The 17,982-nt window shown below is 37.4% G+C and overlaps 1 protein-coding gene across 2 annotated transcripts in view; it reads left to right on the forward strand.

Moving 5' to 3' along the window:
- Positions 1-17,982, forward strand: part of fli1.L (1 L homeolog) — a 53,930-nt gene that overhangs the window by 32,861 nt on the left and 3,087 nt on the right. For both annotated transcript variants that reach the window (XM_018225697.2, XM_018225698.2), the window contains exons 5-7: positions 250-318; positions 16,170-16,235; positions 16,915-16,977. In XM_018225697.2, the coding sequence (XP_018081186.1) occupies positions 250-318; positions 16,170-16,235; positions 16,915-16,977 (198 nt within the window). The remainder of the gene's footprint in view (positions 1-249; positions 319-16,169; positions 16,236-16,914; positions 16,978-17,982) is intronic.

Raw genomic sequence — 17,982 nt, forward strand, 5'->3', positions numbered from 1 at the left:
GATGGCTGAACTGCCAACAGCACAGCTGCTGTATAAAAAGCTAAAATAAGGAATGAAAACCAATTTCAAATCGTCTCAGCATATCACAGTTGCTGCATCATACTAAAAGATCATTTTAAGGTGAACAACGTTCCTTTAACATTCCTCACTATTGGGTCTTGTATATCATTCTACAACTATTAATAGTTAGATAACTTGATGCAATCTGTTAGAAATATTTAAAAGTAAAATACTCAATTTGTTCCTTAGGTAGCTCATCATTGGGTTATAACACTCAGGCACATACAGACCAGTCATCACGTTTGACAGCCAAAGAGGGTAAGTGTTTATTCTCTTTAGCCTATCATGTTATATTATCTCATAGCAGTACTTTATCAGTTCTTTTGGGGATTTGTATCACTGAAATAGAGCTCACGGCTAATGTAATTTGAGCAGATTCTTTTATAGTCCTACTATTGTCTCCAGGCAAAGTCTATGTGAAGAACATTGCAATGCATTGCCTGTCTCCTAGATAGTATGGGACATCTCTAACTTAATCACCAATACAGCATGCTTTCCACAGTCTTTTGTACGAGATACTGTATTATTAGGTCTGTTTCACCATGTATTGCATAAGTTGACAATTGTTTATTTTAAAGTTAAATATATTTACTCTTCCTCTTAGACTAACATAAGGAATTTAAAGGGGAAGTTTACCATTTTTTAAATGATGAAATTGTGTTAACTTGTAACAGCTGTTTAATGTGAAAGTCTGATGTCTTTAGGAGATGTATTATTAAAAGGTTGTTGTTTAAACTTCAGTAGGTTTGCTAGGAGTATATACAGTTTATCCAGAGTTTTGAGCTAGGAGTGTTGTTTTATTGAATTAAAAATATTTGCTTTCTGTCAAAATTGGCGAGCACTGGTGATGAACTTAAAGGGATACTGTCATGGGAAAAAATAAATTTTTCAAATTGAATCAGTTAATAGTGCTGCTCCAGCAGAATTCTGCACTGAAATCCATTTCTCAAAAGAGCAAACAGATTTTTTTTATATTCAATTTTGAAATCTGACATGGGGCTAGACATATTGTCAATTTCCCAGCTGCCCCAAGTCATGTGACTTGTGCTTTGATAAACTTCAATCACTCTTTACTGCTGTACTGCAAGTTGGAGTGATATCACCCCCTCCCTTTTCCCCTCCAGCAGCCAAACAAAAGAACAATGGGAAGGTAACCAGATAGCAGCTCCCTTACACAAGATAACAGCTGCCTGGTAGATCTAAGAACAGCACTCAATAGTAAAAACCCATGTCTCACTGAGACACATTCAGTTACATTGAGAAGGAAAAACAGCAGCCTGCCAGAAAGCATTTCTCTCCTAAAGTGCAGGCACAGGTCACATGACCAGGGGCAGCTGGGAAATTGACAAAATGTCTAGCCCCATGTCAGATTTCAAAATTGAATATAAAAAAATCTGTTTGCTCTTTTGAGAAATGAATTTCAGTGCAGAATTCTGCTGGAGCAGCACTATTAACAGATTAAATTTTTTTTCCCATGACAGTATCCCTTTAACAAAAGTATCATAATAGCAGCAACTTTTGAGTAATTTGCCTAGATTTAAACTCTTTGCATGCCAGCCAATTTTGTACAAGCTGAATTCACTCACGATACCACAATATATAAACTATAAAATGCAAATGTGAAATGTATGGTTGCATGAAGGGCTAAAATTATATTTCACAAAAACTATAGGTTTTTTTCTTAAAGCTTATGTTAAATAAGCAATGATAATTTTATTATATTAAATAACATTTAAATATTATTAACTCATTTTGAAAAATGCCCACCAAGAACACATTATACCTTTGTTTGCTGGCCATAACGCCAAAAGAAAGTCTAATTATTTAATCCTGGTACAGTTGTTACATTATTGATAAAATCTTCATGTACATTAATTCCGAATTTTAAGTTGAAAATGACCTTCTAGTTATAAAAGCATACTGTGCAGCAGCATGTCATCATTTTCTCAGCAAGTCTAGGCAGTTTCACTCTTTTGCAGCTGTAAGATAAATATTTTGCTTGTTCTTTATTATTTCCTTGATTTGTGTGTCACTGGCTCTGAACAACGAGGGTAACAGTTTTATGGATAAATGTTTTGATAATAGATTTGAGCTGCCTATGTAATGTGTATGTTGAGGAACAGTTTTAAAAGGGCATTGCATTGAATTAGTCAGTTGTACGAGACAAGGGCCTCCTCTCTAAATGTTTGTATTTTACTTAACTCTACTTTCCTTCTTTTTTGTGCTGCACCATAAAAACAATACTATACATAAATTAAAGACTACCATATGTAATGCATTAGTGTCATCTTGTAGAAGTAACAGGGCATGCGTTTTGCATTGAATTGTTTCATTCTTTAGAACACCTCCTTCTTGCCGAAGTCCATTTTTTAAACTTTGTCAGTAAAGCTCTTTTTATGTGGAACATGTAGAGAACCTTTAACAGCAGATTTTGAAAGCTGGTAGTTTTGTAGAGAACCATTCAGCTAAAAAGTGGTAAAAGATGGATCTTACATTTACAACAAAGATCGAGTGATATTTTCCCTGGAGCTTTTCATTTTTCTCTGGTTATTAATAGTTCATCTTCAGTGTATTATATATTTTGTTTCATGTGTTAGGTTTTTTTTGTTAGCACTGTTCTACCAGAACAGGGATAGAGCTCTATTGTTTTTGGTGATATATTTATCAAGGTGAAAATAGAGCAAATTCTGTTTTCACCCCTAAAAATCTTATACAGTTGAATAAAGAGCTAGAGAGTTTCCTTGTAGTGAATTGTAATGGGATCTCTTTAGAATCTTTGATAAAAAATGACCCATGTTTTAGCCCAACTTTCATGATGTCTGACTGATCCACCTAGGTTGACTATAACTGCTGTGCATTGCAAAGGGTCAGGACAAAGCAGTTCATCTTGACTGATACCCAGTGTTATCCTACTGTCACCATAACAGAGTCTGATCCTCAGATCAATCACTAGTTGGTTCAGACCAAATCTACTTAACAATACTGAGATGTGACTTATGTATGGGTACTTTAAAGTACAGCCAAAACAACATTTAAAAAAAAAAGTTTAATCATGTGTGGAGTTTATTTGGCAGTGAGAGTGTGCTTGTGTGTATAAATTATGATCATCATCTGTTAAGTCATAAACTCGTTGAGACAATTTCTTTCTTGATGCTAGTTTCATATCCAGTTGTATCATCCCCTTGAAATAACCTTGTTCTATTTGATCCATATACCATGCCTATGCTGGCAGCAATATACAAGTTCTACATATAAAAATAATATAACAAAGAATTATTCAGATAAAACTTGCAGCATATTGTATATATAAAGATCTCCTTTTTGGCCTGTGTGCAAAATCTTCCAGTTCCTCATTCCCAATTCCTAACCATTTCTTAGAATGCCTACTGTTCTGGCCCAGTGTTCCTAGTTTATCATCTCTAACCATGATTTCATTATATATGAGTCTATGGACTCTGGTCTAAATGCTTAATGACCTGCTGCTGTAACTGTATCATGGGAAGGGTTTAGCTCATCTTTGTTTACTAAGCTAACACTTGAGTTGCTGGGAGCCTGAGCCATATTCATCAAGGCAAATATGGTAAATCACACTCTCATTGCAGGTGCAGCTTTTGTCTGTCACATAATAAGCTCAAGAGCTCAAGTACCTCCTCACTGTGGCTTTTTCCAGCCGCCTCCCTACCTGGTGTATTGGGACTCTCACTCCATGAATCTAGGTGCATTAGCAAGACAAAAGCTAATCAGTCAGCTCTCCCTATCCAAAGCTTTGATGGTTGCCGACAAAAACCACCTTTAATAAACTCACATTAAGCCCCAAAATACACTCTTATACACATTGATTTTGTGAAGCTGACCCTTTTGTTCTACTTTCCTTTCTATGTTGTTCTGTATTCTTCTGCCGATTCTCTCCTCTTTTCCAATCTACGCTTTGCTGTCTTTTTATATATTCTCCCTCCTTGTTTTGGCACTGATGTAAATGACAGGTGCAGTATAATGGGCAACTTGCTGATTTAAAGTCTGCTTGATTGAAGTATGGGGGATTTCATTTTTCCCCTCTGAGTTTATCACTGTCAGACTATGGAATTGCAATATTCACTTGTAACTCATGAACTTCTTCATCTGTTATTTTATGTCTAAGATAGAGTTTATATTTCTCAATCCTAAAAGGGAAGTTTCTTACAACTTCAGTGTCTAGTGCTAGTGTAACCACACTTTTTAAATGGAGCATCTCATACTGAACCTGTTTAAAGGAGAACTAAACCTTAAAAATGAATATGGCTAGAAATGTCACAATTTATATACTGAACTTATTGAACCAGCTCAAAGGTTCAGCATCTCTATAGTAGTAATGATTCAGGCCTTCAAAGTTGTCACAGGGGTTTCCCATGTTGGATTTTGTTAGGAGTGTCTGAGACAAGCACATGCTCAGTGTACTTTGAGCAACTGTTGAGAAGCTAAGCTTAGGGGTTGTCACAAATCATCAAACAGAAAATGACATTTGTCTTTCTTAGAAGCTGATACTATCAGGCTGGTTATTAAATTCTGATTCTAATTGTGCTGGTTTTTTAACTGCCATATACCAATCATCTGAATTATGAAGCAGCCTTATATTGTGACATCTATATTATACTGTATATATATTCAGTATCTTGTGTGTTGATCCCTAAACTCAGTAAGTGACAGCGGCACAGAGCATATGCAGTGAATCAGCAGAAAAAAAAGATGGGGAGCTACTGAGGGCATAAGGGCTGTCATACTATTGGGCTGGAATAGAAGCCATAAGACATAAGATACTGTTCAACATTTTCCCCCTACTTCTTTAATTAAACTTTAGCTCTCCTTTAATGGCACAGAACAGCAGCAGGAAGGACCTATACCTATCCACAAATGGGCACATTCCAAACTGAGGAGACCATGTCATGTAAGGGCATAACTCATTTCTTACTTCAGAGTTACATGGCATCTGTCATGTACAACAGCCTGAAACAAAATACTGTCAGAACTGTACTTGAAGAAGGCCTTCACCTTGTATTTAAAAATGGACAGTCAAATTGCAAATGCTCCACCATATTGCTGAAAAGGAACTGCATCCAAATTATAGCTATCAAGAAGGTGTCGGAAAATGTGTGAGTAACTTAATATTAATTTTAGTTTGAGAACTCTCCAATTCTCAGTCTGAAGACACATGGAAGGGAAGTAAAATTCCACACTGGGCTCTTCTGTAGTTGCTCTCCTTAATGCAGATAACAGTATGCAGTTCATTAGTGGGCTATTCATGATCTATTCTATGGGTAAGGTAGCGTATCTTTGCAAACACGTCCTATAATAAACTGTCCTTCCTTTATCTACCCTTCCACCTGCAGAAATAGCTTTCAATTGCATGGAGCTGGAGGGAGCTGATCCCTAATATATATTCTTCTTCATGCATAGAATAAGAAACCCAATATAAAAAAAAATAAAGGCCCCAATGTGGGTTGAAATGCACAAGTTGGATGCACAAGTGATGATTCAATAAAAAGTTGACCAGAATTGTTAAAATATATTATTTATTTTGAAATGAAACATAAGTATGCAGACAGAATATAAACAAGGCTTATTTATATATGTAATAAAATGATGCATGGTGCACTGCCACTGCTACAAATCATGAATCTTTGACTTGTCCAATGATGGCCTTTGTTTTGGCATACACATATGCCTTCTGATACTGATCTGCAGTTTAATAAGTATCTGCTCTTTCAAACTATGTAATGCAACAACGGCCAAGACAGGTTGCAGAACTACACAAAACAAGAATATGAACAGATCAGCCTTATCCAAAATAGGCACACACTGTGTGTCAGCAGGAAAAAATGAGGTAACTCTAAAATAATCTCATACGTTATTTTTATCTTGAAAACAGTCTCTTTAGTGACATTAGTATTTTGCAGGGCCTTTATCATGTACATGTTCTATCATTATCTTGAGGTTTGGCAATGGAAGCCAGAGGGAGAGTGGAGCTGCTACATTTAGTAAATTCACTTTGCTGCATTTACCACAATTTATATTAATAATAATAAAAGCAATATCCAAGATACTGCAACGAGTGTGACATGCATAGGAGGAGCAGCATCATATTTTAAGGATTTGCATCTATGCCTTTACACACAAAAAAAATGATACAGGCAATAGCAAACAAGAAATGATGAGATGATGGACTAATTTAGGAATAAGGGGGAAAGGTGGCAAATACTGTACAAAAACAGCAGATAGAAGCTGATACTCTATTTTCTGTCTGCCACTTGGCATAGGATGCAGACATTTGTGCCTGAATGTGAATTATGCACTTGTGGGCCACTTAGATAAGTATGGAAGTAAGCTATATGGGACAGGAACCTCCTTCCTACTGTCTATCTTACCATATGGCACCTAATATCTGCAAATATGTATTTATTTTAAAGCTTGTCCTCCCTGTGTGTAATTTTGTACACTGTAAGATTACAAAGCACTGCATATCCTTATAGTGCTTTATAAATAAAGTTATACATAAATACAATTTGCACTTGTCATGTAAAGTAGCTGAATATGAACTAATAGAAATGAAGCTTTGTGAGACGGAGCTAAGGAAGAAACACCTCATAATTAGTGATGGGTGAATAAATTCACCAAGTGCGAATTCGCTGCCAGCAAATATATTAGTGAAACTGTGGCTGCCAAAAAATCAGCCACATCACAAAAAATTTGGTGCGTGTCAGAATAGTCATGTACATAAAAACTGTTGTGCGTCAAAATTGTTAATGCATTTGGACAAAATAGGCGCACGTATAAAAAATTGTCTTCAAAATGATTTTGACGCGTTTTGCGATTTTTTTTTTCGCCGTTTCGGGACAAATTCACGTGATAATGCTCTTTAGCATTAATAGTTCCAATTAAACTATTTTTTGCTCTGATAACATACATTTGTGTAATAATACACCATACAAGTCACGTAAAATTGCATCACATTTACAATGTACACAAACTAGTAGTAAAATAGATTAGAAACACTAATATTGCACAAATGTCTTCTGCTATTTTACTAGCCATAGTGGTTTTACTCAAAGTTACACTTGCCTTTCCTGGCAAAGTATAAAGCAAGTAGAGAAGAAAGTCAGATGCAGTTCATTTCAGATTACAATGTAGCAGTGCAAACTCATGAACCCTGAGGCACATGTTAATGTTGTAGGCCTGTGTTTATCACAGATGGAAAATTGTGTTTTTCTTCCCCATCTCAGCTTTCCTATATTCTCTTAAGGTGATTTCTTAAGCATCAAAAGATTTTTAGTAAAAACATAAGCAAGCAAAAACATTTTCTGTATCAATGACACATTTTCATTTGGGTTCTATTATGTGCCAGAATTAAATTAGGGCAAAATGTTCTTAGTAGTTTTGGACAGATTTTAAAGCTAAATTTCAAGAGAGTCCTGAACAGTTTACACCAGCTATTATTGAGCGGCACACACTTTTTACTGAAAAAACCTGGGATTAATGTGTTGCTAAACCAAAAATAGGAACAAAATTTTAACAAATTCAGATTTTTATAGATAGAAAATATTTTTGTGCAAGAAAAATCAAACTTTTCAAACTTGGCTAATACAGTTCTGAGTTCTGTATTCACTTACTGGAAAATTAGGGCGTTCTGTGCTTGAAAGATTTGTTACACCACAGAAAAATATAGCCTGGAACTTTTCTCTACACATGTGAATTGATACATTTGTCAATTTGCTAATTTTCTTGTGACAGTTTGGAAAATTTTGACATATCATCAAACATAAAACTGCATGTAATCTGTCTGGATTCCCCAGTTCAATGATTAATAAATTGTTGGATCTGTAGTATGTTTCTCTAACTGTTTATAGCACAACTGATGGCAAAAGTCTATTAAATGTTGATGCACATTACTTTGGATATAGAAACTGCTGGTGTTTTTTCTATGGATTAAAACATTTCAAGCAGCACTGCCGCAGTCCCAGGTCCCATTATGATGTGAAATGTTTTATTCTTTATTTCAAAAGGGCTTCTACCCTTTTAGTTTTTCTGTTTTTCTTATTGTCTCTCTGTAATGAACAATATGTAATCTTTCTCTTTTGTCCTTTTTGCAGCCTCTTTTCTCCTGCCCTTTTTCTTTTGCTTCTTTTAATTGTTTTCCTTTGAAATTCCTTAGTTAATGTTTTGTCTGATTTCTTGTTCTGACCCACCTCAGCGGCTGGCCACTGTGTTTTTTCACGGGAAGCCAGAGACAAAGACTGGTTGTGTTAAACTTGGGGGGTGGAGGCAGGAAACTCAACTCACATGGGACTCTCCCAACTATGCCTGTCCCAGAGTCCGACTCCAGCTTGTGGAATTAAACCTGACAGCCTGTCTGGGACACATTCTAAGTAATGATTATCCATTTCTGCAAGTAAAAGAACAACTATTTTATTAAGTCTGTATTAAATGCACAAAGTGATTGGTTATAAAGGTTTTCAGCTTTTCAATCCATTAGCAAAAACAAAACCTGAATATGTATCCTTTAAATCCATTTAAACAAACTTTTCTCCATCACTGGCAGTAATTCATTTTCTGGCTTCTACGGGTCTTCCTTTTATTGAAGCTGTATTTATATTACTGTTCTCAAATAAATGAAAATACAGTTAATAAAGGAGTCAAAAATACATTTTATACCGGTTACTTTCAGCCCCACCCCCTAAGAACACGATATGAAGTTACTACATGTACTTCACAGTTGTTTGATGGTATACTGGATTGTAAAGGAGATATATCTGTTCATACTGTAGCATAATTGCGAAGAGGTTTCTTTTTTCCATCATTCAAAGACCTTGTTTATGGTCTTTTATGTTCATTCAAATACAAATGTATTTTAATAAGAGAGAGCAGTTTTTCAGTTGTAGGCTGTAAGCATGTAGTAGTAGAATAATTGTGACAACCAAGGTTGTGTATAATGTATACATGTAATATCTGCTTATTGAAGGTAGTTTTAATATTTAGGAAAGTCTGTATATAAAATGGTGAAGAGGCCGCGCTTTATTCCTAATAGTAATCGAGCAGCACCTGTAGTATGTGGATCCACTAGTCCACGTGTGTAATCAGAAATTCAAATAGAGAAGGTGCGCTAAAACAACAGTGTAGCCGTCTCGAAATCTGAAAAGAAAAAAAGTAATCCCCGATAGTGCAGCAAGCGTGTAAAATAGACGCAGTGTTTTGCAAAATAGAACTACTCACAAACGTCTTGTAATATTCGTGCCAGTAGGTGTTTGCAGCTGGATTGGAAATTAAGCGTATTTTTAGGTAGTGCCTATGGGGAAAAAAACTTCGATAGTGCAGTATAGTAGGTGTAGTTATAAGACTGCAGTGCACAGTCCTCGCTTACCCCTCAAACCTGCGACGGACACACATAAAGTATCGCTGACAATTTCAAATACAGCCCAACGCGTTTCGTATTGGTAATACTTCCACAGGGGCAAAGGCCTGAGGAACCTGAAAATCACTATCGCTCCACACAAAGGAAACCACCGCTTCAGACGGAAGCGCTTCGCACACTGAGACTCTCAGTAACCAAGTACCATACGGCCGAACAATCAGATTGCCCCCGATATAGCCATGCCTGTTAATGGCATATCGGGGAAAGATCCGCTCGTTTAGCAACATCGCCAAACGAGCGGATCTTTGCATCTATGCCACCTTAACACCATTGAGGGCGACATCCTTCGGATCGGATCAGCGATACTATATGTGCATCCGTCGCAGTTTTGAGGGGTAAGCGAGGACTGTGCACTGCAGTCTTATAACTACACCTACTATACTGCACTATCAAAGTTTTTTTCCCCATAGGCACTACCTAAAAAGACGCTTAGGGGCAGATTCACTAAGCTCGAGTGAAGGATTCGAATGAAAAATACTTCGAATTTCGAAGTATTTTTTTGGTACTTCGACCATCGAATTGGTTAAATTCGTTCGAATTCGAACGAAATCGAACGAATCGAACGAAAAATCGTTCGACCATTCGATAGTCGAAGTACTTGCCCTTTAAAAAAAACTTCGACCCCCTACTTCGGCAGCTAAAAGCTACCGAAGTCATAGGCTTGCTAACCTTTTTTTGATCGAAGGATTTTCGTTCGATCGTTGGATTCAAATCCTTCGAATCGTTCGATTCGAAGGATTTAATCGTTCGATCGAACGAAAAATCCTTCGATCGATCGATCGAAGGATTAGCGCTAAATCCTTCGACTTCGATATTCGAAGTCGAAGGATTTCAATCCGAGGGTCGAATTTCGAAGTATTTTTAACTTCGAAATTCGACCCTTAGTGAATCGGCCCCTCTATTTCCAATCCAGCTGCAAACACCTACTGGCACGAATATTACAAGATGTTTGTGAGTAGTTCTATTTTGCAAAACACTGCTTCTTTTTTACACGCTTGCTGCACTATCAGGGATTACTTTTTTTCTTTTCAGATTTCTAGACGGCTACACTGTTGTTTTAGCTCACCTTCTCTATTTGAATTTCAGTTTTAATATTTAGTTGAACATAATCCTCCCTAATTTTTTTAGTCATTGGTTGCTTTCATTAATACAATGATCCATTAATTAACATCCATGGCTACTGAATCTCCTCCCAGTGAAGATTGCAGGCTATTATTTTCATGACTTTATATGCAAGTGCATCTAAATGCATGTAACTACAAATGAAACTACAAATGTTATGTTTTGATAGCCGAGGATTAGTAGAGTATAACAGTGCTTGATTATCAGGCTCATGCAGCCATTACACAACAGTAGGCAACTCTAACACCACAAGCTGTATAGAAAGTATGCACAGTATACGTCTTGAGCACAGTGACATCTACAGGCCATTTGTATAAACACCACAATAGCAAAGAAGCATTTTCTTTAGCTTTACATGCAATTCAGATTCAAATTCATGTAGCAAGATAAAATAAGGATATTGACAAGCTCAATACTACTAGAGGTATGAAACTAGAATGCTGGGGTCCTGGGGGTTTTCTGGATAAGGGATCTTTCAATAATTTGGCTCTCCATACCTTAAATCTGTAAAAAAAAATCATTGAAACATTAATTAAACCCAATAGCATTGTTTGGCCTCTAATAAGGATTACATCTATGTTAGTTAGGATCAAGTAAAATGTTGTGTTTTATTGAAACAGAGAAAAATTAAATCATTTTGAAAAATGTAAACTATTTGATTACAATGGAGTTTATGGGAGATGGCCTTCCCGTAATATGGAATGGGCCGACGGGACACCGGGAAAAAAACCTGGTGGGCACTAGCTCTTGTGGGCCCTGCCAGCCCAGACCCGCTCCCTGCACTGCTGCCACTTACTTCCCTCCCTGACCCCAGCCGTGACGTGCAGGAAAAGGTACGCTGGCAGGCACCAGTTTGGGGTGACTGGCGGTTTGAGGGAGGGCTTTGCAGCTGGGGGGCCCGAGGGATGGTGTGGGGGGCTACTGAGGCTGTAGGCCTGGGGTGCCCTGCCCCCCCCAGTTTGATGCTGTATAGGCATTAATGCTGGTTAACTTTTGAGCATTGCAGGCTATAAAGTCTCCTCTGTTGAAAGCCAAGATAGTTGTGGCTTGCAGCAGGTGCACTGTATCTCTAAGTTTTGCACAATATTAGTGGCTACTATTACTATTTTCCATACTAAAAGTAGCATGTTTGTCATTATTGGGAATATTTAATATGTTGTCTAAAATGGATTACCAGGGTTTAGATGCTCTGTATATATAGGTAACAACTAGGAAGTAGATGTTGAAAACTATACATTTCAAAATATATCAATCTTTGAAAAACAACAAATAAAACATTACCCCAGTGCTCCATAAATGATAAAGTGACAATAAGATCACAGTTTTGTTAAGTGTGCCACGTTAGGTAATAATAAGGATGTACTGTGACTCTCTTTTGTCAATAGAGAAAGGACAGATCTGTATATGGAAAATGAAGTATCCGTCTGTTTCCTGGGAGATAAAAGGCCTATGCTTCTCAGTCCAGTGTTCCTCTTCATTGGCTGCGTAGACATGGCTAGCTGCTGTTTTCCAGGGAGGTTGGCTGCCTTCCCTGGCTGTGTCAGCCTAAAACTCTCTTTTCTTAAAACACTCTCTATTTACGTGGGTGGTGTCTGAATCTCTGGCTCCAGAAGTTCAGAATACTCTGGCAAACTTAAATATGACTTAACCTATTTGTTTCCAGAACTTTGCTTTTTTTACTGGAGACTGAATTATTACCAAAAGAATATCTATTTACATTTCATGAATCTTCAAGCTTAGATGAATGTGATACTTTTATAATCAAATTTAAGTTTTATTTAGAAAAATGAAAATGCTGCTGTGTGGTTCTGGGTTTTCAAAACTATGGAAAAAACTTCCAGTATAATTTTCATTACTAAGCATTTTAATTTTACTTCTAAAGGAACAGTATTCCCCTTTGTTCAATGAATTGGCTTTATGACGAACATGCTTTTTGCCTATTGTTTTAATTAAGTAAATCTGTGGTTTTTGAAATAGGTGTATATAGCTGCATATTGCTGATGTCATAAGATAAAGGTTGGAGCAAGATGGATGATGATACAGCACATAGGGATGTCGCGGACTGTTCTGCGGCGAACTTGTTCGTGCGAACATCGGCTGTTCGCGTCCGCCGCAAGTTCGCGAACGTCGCGCGACGTTCGCCAATAGGCGTTCGCGTCAAAATCGTTCGACCATTCGACCATTCGGTCGCTAAAATCGAACGATTTTCGTTCGATTCGAACGAAAATCGTTAGATCGAACGATTAAAATCCTTCGATCGTTCGAATCGAACGATTTTCGGATGTTCGAAGTTCGCGAACTGTTCGCATTTTTTGCCGGTGTTCGCGAACGGCGTTCGCGAACACATTATCGGCGGTTCGCTACATCCCTAACAGCACATCCTCTTGTATGAAGCCTAGCTAAAATGTCAACCGTAACATCCTTTGGCCCTACATTTCTACAAACATGTTGCTATTCTTCAACCGTCCAAGTGCTGCATTCCCTTATCCAAATAAATACTATTCTGTCTAATGTGAACATGCTGTAATATCATTAAGTGTGTATCCTGGAACACCAGGCTACTAGGGAAACTCTCAGTGGGACCTGCTGTCAGTGGGCAATCGTACTCATCCAGCTATTTTACCTTGTGTAACACCCTCTTGGCGACCCCCCTGGTGCCAAGGTTGTACCAGCTTACCAACTCGGGTCCTGAGTTCCCTTTGCAAGTTGAAAGGTACTGGGAAAACTCTTCTCTAGCAGTGCCTCCACCTAATGGGGTCCTGGAATACTCCTGAGGATATTCCCATTAGGAAACAAATCACCCACACACTTTATTATATAACAATATAACTTTATATAAAACAAGTGTACTATTAAAGGGGAAGTAAAACACATTCACATCATATAAAATGACCCACTCCCATGGGAACCTGTGCAAGTCCAATCCTGACACCTCCTTGCCAGGCAAAGTCCCGCACTACTCCTTTTGGCAGCCCAAGAGTTCCATCCCTTGTCCCTAAAAGAGTACACTTGGTCCCAGGTAGTGCTACAGCCCAAAATACCTTTCCCTCCGGTTAGGTACTGGCTCCCTCGTGGCAGGCATCAACAACAGCCTGTGTCATAAACAGAAACCATCCTGGATCCTCTCTTTTTCTACCCTCCCCATGGCACACCTTACCCTGGGGATTCACACAGATGGCTAGGCTCATCCAGAGCTGGAGCAGGCATCCACAGCGATGAATCCATTCCATGAAACACATGCAGCTTGTTTGATCCTCCATTCATAGCTCCCAGCACTGTCTATAGCGCGAGCACAAGTTGACATCATTGCTGAACTGCATCTCTCACCCATCTCCAAAAGGTGAATACAGAAATCCGGCATCTAAACTCCAAACCATCTTAGTTGAGTTATCCAGGCACTGGAGGATCCTGCCCAGCCTTTGGCAGGCCTATCATACTCCATTAAAGGCCTACATTTTGCCAGTGTTGCCACTCTATCCCAAGTGAAACAAATATCTGCAGCAGTCACTGTAACCTGAACTGTAATGGCTGACAGAGCACATGGCATCATCTTTTATAGGGTTGCACAGCACCACCTTGTGGTTCCTTTTGGGATCAGCCATGTGCACCAATCCAAAGGCTCTGCCCCTGGAAAATTCAGGCAGAAAACCCATATCTCAAGCCATGAGGCTCAGGGGAGGGGCCCTTAACCCTTTAAACCGTGGATTAACTCTACGGGTCCCTACATTTGTATACCTATTGTCATTCATTATTTCTAAATAACAGTAAGGAGGAAAAAAGGAGGGAAGGATACATGTATGTAAAGTAAAGAGCCTTGTATAATTAGGGTTATGTGTAAAGAAAGTAGTCATTTGGGCTATAGTTTTCTGGTAGGTCCCTGGCACCTCAGTTGAACATTGCACCTTTGTAGTTTGGCATAAGCAAAAATACACCAAAGTGGATCACATTACTCTGTGCTCACAGAAAGATTTCCAGCTCATCACAGTTTTTCTAGTGATCTATCAACCACCTAAGCTTTAATGTCCTGCGTAGTTGTTTGTGGGCCTCTTATGCATTCATATCCTTACATAAGATAGGAGAATTTGTGATTGGAACTCCATAGCATCCAGTTGCTGTAATATCCCCTCCCAAATGATATTAGCATTAGGTGAATGGACTTCTGTGCTTTTTCTATGTACTGTAATTGCTATTAAAAGTATTATCTGTTTCTTGCTCTGCCCTGCTGGCTATTGTGAAACTTGGTAGCAGAAGACAGCTGATCTTCGAAGGAGCTTGCAAGAGATTGTGGAAGCAAAGTCTTCCCTGTAGAATAGTTAAAGGGGACTTATCGCGAAAAATGAAAATGTAATATAAGCTTCAGCATTCTGAAATAAGAAACTTTCTAAATACAATCAATTAAAAATGTTGTACTGTTTCTGAAATAATCAAGTTTATCTTCACTTTTCCTCTCTCAGCAGGTTTCTCCTCATTCTGTCTTCATTAAGGAGTTGGGTGAATGATCCAATATATGTTATAAAGGGGCTCCTTTTGCCTAGAATTAAAGCTCACGCTATTAAAAACACCAGTAATCCTGTCTCTCTACATGCAGAATTTGTGCAAAAGGCAGTTATTTTGTTTGTACTGGAATCAGTTATTTTAGTGAGCTCTAATATACAGTATCTGCTAGGAAAGGAAGCCCCCCTATAGGATATATTGGATCATTCATCTGACACCCAACTCCTGCATGAAGACAGAATGAAGATGCTGAGAGAGTAATAGTGAAGCTAAACGTGATTATTTCTGAATTTTTAATTGATTGTATTTAGAACGTTTCTTACTTCAGTATGAGGAAGCTTGTATTCAATTTTTTTTAAATTAATTTAATTTTCACGATAGTTCCCCTTTAAATTCTTTTACACTGTGTACGATCCAATGTGCAGAAATAAACAGACACAAACTGCTTTCATCTGTATTGATATTTACAAATAACATATGAATGTGTATTGAAATCTTAGAATTACATTTTCTTCTATTTGGTAACATTTTGGGGCCCATTTACTAAGGGTCGAAGTGAATTTTCGAATTTAAAAATTTCGAAGTAATTTTTGGGTACTTCGACCATCGAATAGGCCACTTCGACTTCAACTTCGATTCGAATTGAAAATACTTCACAAATTTCGACCATTTGAAAATCGAAGTACTGTCTCTTTAAAAAAAACTTTGACTTTGACACTTCGCCACCTTAAACCTGCCGAATTGCTATGTTAGCCTATGGGGACCTCCTAGAACGTATAGCCAGTATTTGGCTAAGTTTTGAGAAGTCAAAGGATTTTTTTTGTAAAATTGTACGATCGTAGGATTAAATTGTTCGAACGATCGTACAATCTTAAAAATCCTTCGACTTCGAATTCGAATGTCGGACTAGCCTATTCGATGGTCCAATTTCGAAGTTTTTTTCACTTCAAAATTCGACCCTTGATAAATCTGCCCCTTCATGTTTGGGTTTCTGTTTACATTCCTTTTAAAATGTAAAAAGCTTTTTAATATGCATACTTATTTACTTTCATAGAGCCCTCTTATGAAGCAGTAAGGAGGTCTGGATGGGGAAATTCCATGAGCTCACCTGTCACAAAAAGTAAGCATTTGTGTATTATTAAATGTTGAGTAGAAAATGAATAATAACTCGTTAAATGGAATTTCAAATTATAACTGCATATTTTAACATATAATTCCCCAGATATCGCTTTGTTGTGTCCATTAAATGGCAATTGTTAACAGTATTAAACAGGGAGATGTTGCCTCATGTTAGTGCCATGGTTTATGTCAGTGCAACATTCTCCAGCAGTCTGCCTAGTATCTAATCACAACAAGAAACACCCCTATGTTAGTAACCTAACATGGTCCTTTTTTTAAATTTTGTTTCCATTTTCAGATAGTGCCAGTAGGTATTTCTTTTAATATATCATTGTTAAGTGATCTGCAATATAAATGCCATGAATTAAATCAATTTTGTTTTCGGTTTAATTAGAAACTGTAGACAATGGCAGATTATCCTGATCATTAAAGGGACGCTATAACCAAAACTAAAACATTATTCTACCCAAAAATAATGTATAAGGTTAAGATTTTTATACCTGTTACAACGGAGCCTGATCTACTTGTTTCCAACCAACACGAGCCAACACATTATACCCCTGGCTTCAATGATGCTGGACTTCGAGACAAAGACCAGGCAGGCTGGAGCATTGATCTAAACAGTGTATTCAGTCTTTCTTTCTGTACCTCTTATTCTCTTTTCACTTTTCACCTTCCAGGTCCTCCCACAGGAGGAACCCAAAATGTGAATAAAAGCGTGGATCAGCAACGTTCTCAGCCAGGTAAGAGTAGCAGTATGAAATGAATAAAGTTTGTGACAAAGCATAGATTTAGTGCTTCCTCCCTATTTAAAGGTGAACTATTATGAAAATGAAAATTTAAAATAAGCTTCATCATACTGAAATAAGAAACTTTCTAAATACAATTAATTAAATATTATGTACCATTTCTGAAATAATCGATCTTCACTATCCCTCTCTCAGCAATTGTTTCTCTTCATTCTGTCTTCTTGCAGCAGTTGGGTGTCATTAACAATCAGATCCAATATAATGGGTCTTCCTTTCCTAGTGATGAATTAGAGCTCACTCAAATACCTGACAAAATAACTGCCTTTTGCAGAAATCCTGCATGTAGAGAGACAGGATTTCTGGTGATTTTGCCACAATTACAGTACACTCCCATTGTGAATATATGTTATTTTGGGCATTTTACTGATATGTGTACAGTAAAATGCCCCAACATATAATTCACAATGGGAGTAAACCCTTTTCCAGAAACCCATTATCCTGAAAGCTCTGACAGTATGGCCATCTTCTGATTGAGTCCAATTTAATCAAATAATTACATTTTTTTTAACTATTTATTTCTTCTCTGTATTAAACAGTACCTTGTACTTGATCCTAACTAAGCTGTATGCATCCATATTGGTGGCAAAACAATCCTATTGAATTTATTTAGGGGTTATTTATCAGAGGTTGAATTTTAGAGTTTTTTATACCTCGAATGAACTCTTATTTAAGAAAAACTCAAATGGAAAAAACTTGATTAAGCGAGTTGGGGGGTTAACAACCCAAAAACTCGAATAGATCAAGTTTTCGGCGAAAAAAACTAGAATCGCTTGAACTGATCAAATTTTTGGGAAAAACCCTCCTAAAAAAACTTAAACATCATGCAGGTTATTCACATCTTCAAATGGTTCAATGGACCTCTGCCATTGACTTCTACATGGCCTTGACATGTTTTAGATTTTTTACGTTTTCAATTTTTTTGTGTATTTTCATATTCAA

The sequence above is a fragment of the Xenopus laevis genome, chromosome 7L (genome assembly GCF_017654675.1).
Source record: "Xenopus laevis strain J_2021 chromosome 7L, Xenopus_laevis_v10.1, whole genome shotgun sequence".
Taxonomy (NCBI): domain Eukaryota; kingdom Metazoa; phylum Chordata; class Amphibia; order Anura; family Pipidae; genus Xenopus; species Xenopus laevis.